Source organism: Bactrocera tryoni, chromosome 3 (assembly GCF_016617805.1).
Source record: "Bactrocera tryoni isolate S06 chromosome 3, CSIRO_BtryS06_freeze2, whole genome shotgun sequence".
In the NCBI taxonomy this organism is placed as follows: Eukaryota; Metazoa; Arthropoda; class Insecta; order Diptera; family Tephritidae; genus Bactrocera; species Bactrocera tryoni.
This window is the reverse complement of record NC_052501.1, coordinates 38,133,558-38,143,694: the sequence shown is the minus strand read 5'-3', so window position 1 is coordinate 38,143,694 and position 10,137 is coordinate 38,133,558. Positions and strand designations below refer to the sequence as shown.

At 37.4% G+C, this 10,137-nt stretch overlaps 1 protein-coding gene across 1 annotated transcript; it reads left to right on the top strand.

Annotated features, from left to right (window-relative positions):
- Nucleotides 1-473: 473 nt before the first annotated feature.
- LOC120770146 (fibrinogen-like protein 1) lies at nucleotides 474-1,409 on the top strand. The gene is made up of 2 exons (XM_040097336.1): nucleotides 474-1,108; nucleotides 1,168-1,409. The coding sequence occupies exons 1-2, from the start codon at nucleotides 474-476 to the stop codon at nucleotides 1,304-1,306; spliced, it is 774 nt and encodes a 257-aa protein (XP_039953270.1). The 3' UTR covers nucleotides 1,307-1,409.
- Nucleotides 1,410-10,137: the final 8,728 nt, after the last annotated feature.

Below are 10,137 nucleotides of genomic sequence, written 5' to 3'. Positions count from 1 at the left end.
CGCTCTGAATCGTCTCCACTCCATTGATTTCACGGAACGTTTCTCTAGCAGATTTGCCTTTAACGAAGGAAAACTTTAAAATAGTGAACTCCATGTTTACACGTCTATAACTCTTGAACGCAATATCCATACTAATCATGCATAGCGTCGTTTTGTAGGTTATGTCAAGACCTTTCAAAGATGTTTAGCATTGCCAGATACGAGCTCTGTAGCGCTTTATACATAGCCGCGAAATTCAAAAGGCAAAAAGGCGGAAGGGATATATTTGACAACCTAATATTAAAAAATTACAATAAACATTCCTAGTACTAATTATACTTATTTATCCGCTTGGTCGGTTAGTTACTCCTAATGTTGTTTACAATTTGGAGTCAGTGCCACTCTCTGTCTGACCACACATAATGAGAGCAAACAATATAAATAACACGCATGGAAATAACAGACAGAGCATTGTATCACAATCCATCGCAGTGATGCTTCGCCAGTGTGCAATTCTTATAGCGTTCGCTTTATTGACGCTGTGTCAATTTGAGAACGCAACTGGAAGTACTAAACAGTATCTACCGACGAGTTGTGCTGAGGCAGTTCATTTTTCTGGCCGTAAACCCTCCAGCGGAATATATCAGTTACGTGCACAGTTGCCTGGTCAGGGTGACATATTATTCTACGTTTATTGTTTACTCGATCCGAATGGTGGCGAAGCCTGGACGGTTATACAGAGGCGGCAGGATAAGAGCACACACTTTAATCGTAACTGGAGAGAGTATAAAAATGGATTTGGCAGCTTGAATAGAAATTTCTTCATTGGTCTTGATAAATTACACGCTCTCACGGCAACGAAACTGAACGAATTATGGATACAATTAAAGGATTTCGACAATGTGGAGAAAAATGCCACATATGAGAGTTTTGCTATAGGCAGTGAGGAAGACAAGTTCGCATTAATAGTACTGGGTGCTTATTCAGGCTCAGCTGGTGATTCCTTGACTGGTGTGCACGACGGTTGTAAGTTTAGTACGTTCGATCAGGACAATAGCGAGAGAGGTGTAAACTGTGCAGAAATATATAAGGGTGGCTGGTGGTTTTCTATGGATATATGCTTCAACGGGTAACATTAGACACCATGAATACAAATGGAGAGATCTTACTGCTATTTTTAACTTTCAGTCAATTAAACGGTTACTATAAGGATTCGCCGGCCGCAATTGATGGTAAAGGTCTGATTTGGTCATCTTGGCATGGACGTGACTCCTCTTTAAAGTATGTACATATGGCTATAAGGCCTAAATATAACTCGTTTGTGTAAACAGGGTGTTAATGCGTTATATTAACGAATAAATACTGAAGAATAAAAAAATAGTCGTGACATCAACACCACATGTGACGACTTGTTAATATTGTAAAGCCAATATTTTGTACTCTAACGCATCTTGATTCAAGAAGATTAAAAAATAAAGATTTTGTAAGGATCAAGGACGGTAGAATAGTATATACACGACTTTGTAATAGAAGATGTTACATATGGATTCATCATTTGTTATTCAACGAAGTTTTCTATGAACCACAATCAAATAGGAGAGAAGTCTTAGAGGAACATAAAGAACATTTTCAATAAGTTATGACACACGAACTATATTTCGTACTCTACCGAGTACAATAGTTTCGTTCAGCTAAAGGTTGTTTGTATCTGCTGAAACTAAGTTATTTATATAAATGATCAGGTTGACGAGACGAGTTGAAATCCAAGTAAGTGTCTGTTCTTCCTTTCATCACAAAACGCCTTTAAACGAAAAGTTTATGGGTCCGGCAATTAAGCATTAAGTTAAGATACATAACAGTAATTCGGTAAGGGGGAAGTAGGAGGAGGTTTTAAGTAGGCATGGTCCTGAGTGGCTTAATATATATATCTTTCATGCCGATGCAGCTAATTATTATATTTGGTAATCTATGGTAAAGTGTTATAATTTGACGGAAGTCTGATTTAGCCAATTTTCAGATAGTAATGAAAATAATAATAAATAAAACAAGTAAGGAAGGGCTAAGTTCGGGTGTCACCGAACATTTTATACTCTCGCATGATAAAGTGATAATAATTTACATATTTTTTTATTTTGCTGTAAAATTAATTAGATTAGATCAATTTGTGTACTTTGAGTATTGAATTGTATTTTCATTTCCTAATGTACATATTATACAGAGAAGGCATCAGATGGAATTCAAAATAGCGTTATATTGGAAGAAGGCGTGGTTGTGAATCGATTACACCCATATTTCGTACATGTCATCAGGGTGGTAAGAAAATATTATATACCGAATTTCATTGAAATCGGTTGAGTAGTTCCTGAGATATGGTTTTTGGTCCATAAGTGGGCGACGCCACGCCCATTTTCAATTTAAAACAAGTAAGGAAGAGCTAAGTTCGGGTGTCACCGAACATTTTATACTCTCGCATGATTAAGTGATAATCGAGATTTCATTATCCGTCATTTACATATTTTTCAAATACCGTATTTTTGTAAAGTTTTATTCCGCTATTATCATTGGTTCCTAATGTACTATATATTATACAGAGAAGGCATCAGATGGAATTCAAAATAGCGTTATATTGGAAGAAGGCGTGGTTGTGAACCGATTTCACCTATATTTCGTACATGTCATCAGGGTGTTAAGAAAATATTATATACCGAATTTCATTGAAATCGGTTGAGTAGTTCCTGAGATATGGTTTTTGATCCATAAGTGGGCGACGCCACGCCCATTTTCAATAAAAAAAAAGCCTGGGTGCAGCTTCCTTCTGCCACTTCTTCCGTAAAATTTAGTGTTTCTGACGTTTTTTGTTAGTCGGTTAACGCGCTTTTAGTGATTTTCAACATAACCTTTGTATGGGAGGTGGGGGTGGTTATTATCCGATTTCTTCCATTTTTAAACTGTATATGGAAATGCTTGAAGGAAACGACTCTATAGAGTTTGGTTGACATAGCTATAGTAGTTTCCGAGATATGTACAAAGAACTTAGTAGGGAGCGGGGCCACGCCCACTTTTCCAAAAAAATTGTGTCCAATTATGCCCCTCCCTACTCTAATGCGATCCTTTGTGCCAAATTTCACTTTAATATCTTTATTAATGGCTTAGTTATGACACTTTATAGGTTTTCGGGTTTCGCCATTTTGTGGGCGTGGCATTTGGCCGATTTTGCCCATCTTCGAACTTAATCTTCTTATGGAGCCAGGAAATACGTGCACCAAGTTTCATCATGATATCTCAATTTTTACTCAAGTTCCAGCTTGCACGGACGGACGGACAGACGCACGGACGGACAGACAGACATCCGGATTTCAACTCTATTCGTCACTCTGATCACTTTGGTATATATAGCCCTATATCTGAATCTTTTAGGTTTAGGACTTACAAACAACCGTTATGTGAACAAAACTATAATACTCTCCTTAGCAACTTTGTTGCGAGAGTATAAAAATATGGAGAAATTTATGCATCGAATTCGATTAAATTTGGTTTAGTAGCTGCTGAGATTTGCACTTTCCCGCTGGTTTATTTTCGTACTACCAATTTCTATGCAAACGTAGCGTTTTATCTCTAACGTCAGATTCAATAATTCTGATATTTACCACACAGTTAATTTAAAGAAACCAATAATTTTCTGTCTTCTATACTACTTACCGTTAACGAAAAGCAAACTCATTCACTTGCATGCTTTCTTTATATAACAATAAACTATATCGACAAAGATTCTTAAAGATATCCGGTCAATACCTATCAAAGTAAAGTTGGAAACTGTGTTTATGGAAAGCCGGCTCAAGGTTTTATGACATTGCATTATGAGCATCGCTACTGGCATGGTTACTCTATATTGTTATAGAGCTCGGGATAGATACGGAAAAAGGAAATCTATGAGGAGTTAAACACAATTGTTTTTCTTCCCAGTAGAAAATAATGAACCAATGATACTGTGGTTGACAGTATCAGCGATGAAATCTTTGCACAAGGTGCGTTCCAAAGTAAACAGGACTTAAAAAAAAACAAAACAAATATTTTTTTCAGCAAAATCAATTTATTTTATTCAAAATAGTCTCCTTGTGCTTTTGTGCTTCAATACAGCTTTTAGCACGGTCCAAAAGCATGTCGAACGAGTCTTTTAGCCCGTTGGCCGATATGGCCGCCAGTATGCCGGTGCAAGCCTTCTGAATGGCCTCTACGTCTGCATAACGCTTTTCTTTTTTGGACAAATGAATTTCTCCGAAAAGAAAGAAGGCGCACGGTGCCATATCAGGTGAGTATGGGGAATGGTAAGTGGTTAAAATGTGATTTTTGGTAAAATACTTGTCCTTCGAATGTTGGATTCTGAGCAATTTGTGGTCGTCAGTCAATTTGGGCGGAACATACCGTGCACACACTTTTCGTAAGCCCAAATGTTCGGCCAAAATGCGATAAATCGATGTTTTGGAGATGTTCAATTCCATTTCCATGAACTTCAATTATGAGTTCGGTTGATTTTTGATGAATTCACGCACAGTTTCGATGGAATTTTCGGTGACCACGGATTTTGATTGGCCCACATGTTGATCGTCATTTATGTTCTCACGACCACTTTGAAAACGTTGAAACCACTCATGCACCCTACTACGGGATAGGCAATCATCGCTATAAACTTGTTTCATCAATTGAAAGGTTTCGGTAAAAGTTTTACCAATTTTAGAACAAAATTTAATGTTGGCTCTTTGTTTGAAGCTCATTTTCGCACCCATAACACAAACATACTGAAACTTAAAGCGCAATAACTTCACTTCCAATAGGTGAAATATCATTAAATTCTCACTAGACAATCGATAAAGATAGCAAATTCTAACGCACCAGTCGACATAAATGGCGCCACCAGGGGGCGCTAGATTCAAAAAGTCCTGTTTAGTAACCCCTAGTAAACCTAGCAATGTTTGGCATCTGTTGATACTCCACCGACATAAACACGTTGTCCACGAACCAAAACGCGTTCAAGCAAAACCACTGTCAAAAATTAACTAAAAGATATGAGAACCAACATAACACATCAAAAATCGAATACAATTAAAAATTGCCGAAGCTGTAAGCTTCAAAGTAATAAGGAAACAGTTTTGTATGTGCAGTTCTATCACAAACCCAACACAGAATACTTGGAATGGAATCTCTTACTCATTGAATGACTGTCTACAAAAGGGCATAACAGATATACATGCATAGTTTTATTGAGATCACCTTATGGTTTGAACGCAACGAGGCATCTAGCGCCAATTGAAGCCGGGGTAGCTGTACATGAATGTGGACCAGGTGAATCTTAAGGAATTAGGTCAGTCTAGAGCTCTAAAATGTACTAATGTTGACAATTTATTTTGGGAGTAAAGAAAAAGGTTTCGAGAAAAATCCCTTAAAAGTTTTATGAACTAAGTTGACTGATCTTAACGTATCAATACTACAGCAGGTTGGGTAAGGAATTTTCCTTTGTTACTATTTCACCAATAAAGTAATGTTTAATGTGGCAGACCCTATATACATATGTATATACATATACATATATTTATATATATTTAAATGATCAGTATGTTGAGCTGAGTCAATTTAACCATGTCCGTCTGTATATATGCGAACTAGTCCCTCAGTTTTTAAGATATCCCTTTGAAATTTTGCAAATGTTGTTTTCTCTTCAAGAAACTGCTAATTTGTCGGAACTGCTAATATCGGACAACTATAACATATAGCTGCCATACAAACTGAACGATCAGAATCAAATGCTTGTATGGAAAACTTTCACATTTGACAAGATATATTCATGAAATTTGGTATAGTTTATTTTCTAAGGCAACATTGTAATCTCCGAAGAAATTGTTCAGATCGGTTAACTATAGCATATAGTTGCCATACAAATGTATGTAATGATCGGAATCAAGGGCTTGTATGGAAAACTTTCATACTTCACATAGTATCTTCACGAAATTTGATATGGATTAATGCTTAAGGTAATAATATAATCTCCGTTCAGAACGGATTACTATAGCATATAGCTTTCATACAAACTGAACACATAGTTACTAAAAGAAATGCCCCTATGAAGGATATATCAGCTTCGGTGCAGCCGAAGTTAACGTTTTTTCTTGTTTTTTTTTTTTAATTCTAGGCCGCCAAAACCATTTTAGTTTCGGCATAAATAATGAATTTCTAATTAATATCCCGCTAACACCTTAAAATATTCATACTATATACATTTGCTTGCATATAAAGATGTGGCATGCAACATTCAATTACTTGCTGACAGCTTATTAACTTAAGCCATGCTTGGCGCATTCATTTGCTCTCCCCAGTGCAAGAACTCATTTCGTATTCATATGTATATTTATTGTATAATATTAGCCGAAGCGACGTCTTCATTTTGCATTTTTGCTCACATTTTCCAATATTTATTTTTCACCATTCACCTTTTACTAGTTCATATATACATACATACAAACATTCATAGATTATATGAATACCGATGCAGGGTATGTGTTTATCAGTCGCTTCAGCTAATGACAAAATTACTATGCAAAGCTGCAAGCAAACCGCAAGCTCGTATAACTGTAAGTACACCACTCCTCCAATGCTTTGCAGCGAGCACAGGGTCTTCTTTTCCCTTCTCTGCTGCCGTCGAATGCAACATTTGTTAATAGTGTAGCCCGAGTGCACGTACGTTTGTGTGTGCGTCTGCACCGAAGCTCATTTGTACTTGGCGCAGTTAGTTGTTAGCCATTTCCGAGTTGTCAGTTGCAGCATTTGCTATCTTTTAACATTTTTCACCTTCCTTTCGATATGCTTTGTTTTCCGCTTGTTTCTCCATCTTTATTTGTTTACATTATTTCTTCATATATTTGACAACTTCATTAGCATTGACAGGTGAACGTGTTGCATGCACGTTTGGCTTTGTTCCTGACACGTGACTTGGTAAATGCGTATTTCGTATTTTCCATAGTTTCAGTTATAGTAAGGGCTCTTAAATGTTTGTAGAATTTAAATCTTTAATTGTTGCATAAAAGAGCGTGATCAAGCTGCGCAAAATTACTTAACTACAGTTACGAGAAAAACAGTTCGAAATCGGCTTTTCCATCGGTTGTGTTTGCTCGTTTCTACTGCTGCCAGATGTGGAAACTAACCAGAAACTAACTTTTCCATCTCAGAGTAAAGTGCTAAGAAACTTGGCATGTGAAGATTGAATCTGAACGGTTATAAGTGTAAAGTGTAGATCAAGGAAAACCAAGAGCTCAAACGTTTTAACTACTTGACTTGGTGAAAGATGATATACAAGTATAATGAAACTTCGGTAATCATAGTTTTTCAAGTTGGAGAAGGTTTTGGTAGACCAGGGCTTATTTACACCAGATGAGAAGTTACAGATCACAGATAGTCAAATAATTTTAGGGCTTAAAAGTTTTCAGAACTCTGAATTCAGAACCCTAACAGTGATCCTCCGCAGTCGATCTGCAATAAGACGTCGCGTTCGTTAGCAAAATTTACCGATTTTGTTAGAAAATTAAAACTAATTACTGCTATGAGATGGATAGTAGCAGAGAAAGTCTACGTTGGCAACGGAGAATGTTTTAAGGTTAATAAAGTCTCAGAGTTTGTCAAATAAAGTTATTATCTATTTTGGCAATTCTTTCTCTATACAATTATATGACAAGACATAATGCCATATTTTATGCTGGAGAAACCCCTCTATGTTCGCGTGATATTTATATGAAATGTTTACATTTAACCTGAGACCTATGGCCAATCGGCGACGAGAAGACATTGTACTGTACTAATTAATATAAATATTTAGCCTCACTTTTTTATACTCGTACTCTCGCAACAAAGTTGCTAAGGAGAGTATTATAGTTTTGTTCACATAACGGTTGTTTGTAAGTCCTAAAACTAAAAGAGTCAGATAGGGGGTTATATATACCAAATTGATCAGGGTGACGAGTAGAGTCGAAATCCGGATGTCTGTCTGTCCGTCCGTCCGTGCAAGCTGTAACTTGAGTAAATATTGAGATATCATGATGAAACTTGGTACACGTATTTCTTGGCTCCATAAGAAGGTTAAGTTCGAAGATGGGCAAAATCGGCACACTGCCACGCCCACAAAATGGCGAAAACCGAAAACCCATAAAGTGTCATAACTAAACCATAAATAAAGATATTAAAGTGAAATTTAGCACAAAGTATCGCATTAGGGAGAGTCATATTTGGACGTAATTTTTTTGGAAAAGTGGGCGTGGCCCCGTCCCCTACTAAGTTTTTTGTACATATCTCGGAAACTACTATAGCTATGTCAACCACACTCTATAGAGTCGTTTCCTTCAGGCATTTTCATATACAGTTCAAAAATGGAAGAAATCGGATAATAACCACGCCCACCTCCCATACAAAGGTTATGTTGAAAATCACTAAAAATGCGTTAACCGACTAACAAAAAACATCAGAAATACTAAATTTTACGGAAGAAATGGCAGAAGGAAGCTGCACCCAGAACTCGGTGACACCCGAACTTAGCCCTTCCTTACTTGTTTTTTCGAGCGTTTCTTTCGTATAATGTTGAGACTTTCGGCGGCTTGTGTACTTTTGGAAAACATGGGGATGCCTAGGTAAAACTTGCCTGCCCGAGATTCTAGGAACTACAACCCAGTCTGTAAGAAGTAGAATGTATTTGTACTGATGAAAGTAAAGGGTGTCCCAAATTTAAGCCGAATTAGATTTAAATACAGGGTGTGCCAAAATCAATCAATAAGATTTACATTTGCAGCCATTTATGTAGTACAGTTTCAACAATCCTAAAAAAAACAAATGGACTGCTAACAGCTTCGGTTCAATTCAAATACACCTAAACTGCAGCACTTAAACTTGGTCTACTGGGGAAAGAAAGCTGTTGCTTGAAAATAGTAATGGAGAATGGGTGTAGAATGTACCCTACAAACTCGGAGAATGGGTGTAGAATGTACACTACAAACTCGTGATACCTTCCATATTCAATTGAAATACCAAAGTTTGAAAGGTACTCGAATAGTTATAACTAAGTTTTGTGTGCAGTATTGCAACACTATCACCGATATTGACAACCAGCATTCATTATTGGATGATATTTGACCGAATAGACCAGGGGCAGCACGCAGTGAAGAAACTAATAGGTTGTCAAAAAAGTCTTGCGGTATTTTCGCTAGTTGGCGCTGAAAGCGCGTATTTCTAGTTTTATTCGTCGCATCGGGTCATGCTATACCTTTTTGGAAATCTCATTTCACGCGCTAACACGTGTTTGATTGATTGTCGTTCCTTTTAAGTCGTTCGTGAGTTATAGCGTCGCAAACATTGAGCAAAATAAAGAGAAAATACGGCATATTTTACAGTACTACTACGATAAAGGCAAAAATGCATCTCAAGCCGCCAATAAAATTTGTGCAGTTTATGGACCCGATACAGTTTCCATTTCCACCGCACAACGATGGTTTCAACGTTTTCGATCTGGTGTAGAGGTGGTCGAAGATGCGCCACGCTCCGGAAGGCCTGTCGTCGAAAATTGCGATAAAATCGCTGAATTGGTCGAAAGAGACCGGCATAGTAGCAGCCGTAGCATCGGTCAAGAGTTGGGCAAGAGTCATCAACAATTCATTTCAATTTCACTTGGAACAATTGGGTGCATTTTACGTCGTGATCTTAAATTAAAAAAACAGCTTGTGCAAGAACTGAAGCCACTTTACCCTCGCAAGCAACATCGCTTCGATCGATGGTTTCTTTAAAAGATCTAAGATCCGATGTTCTCGAGCCAAATTTTGTTCAGCGATGAGAACCATTTCTGGCTCAATGGGTATGTACACAAGCAAAATTTGCCGCATTTAGGATGAAGAGCAACCCGAATTAATTGAAGATCTGTCACTGAATCCAGAATAAACAACGATTGTGGTTTATGTGTTGGCGGAATCATGGTTCATAATTTTCAAAATTGATGCCGGTCGGTGAGAACGTTAACGTCAATGGGGACCGTTATCGCGTCATGATAACCGACTATTTGATGTCTGAAACTAAGTCTCGTGATATTGGCGACATTTGGTTTCAACAAGACGGCGTCACTACCCACACTTCGCA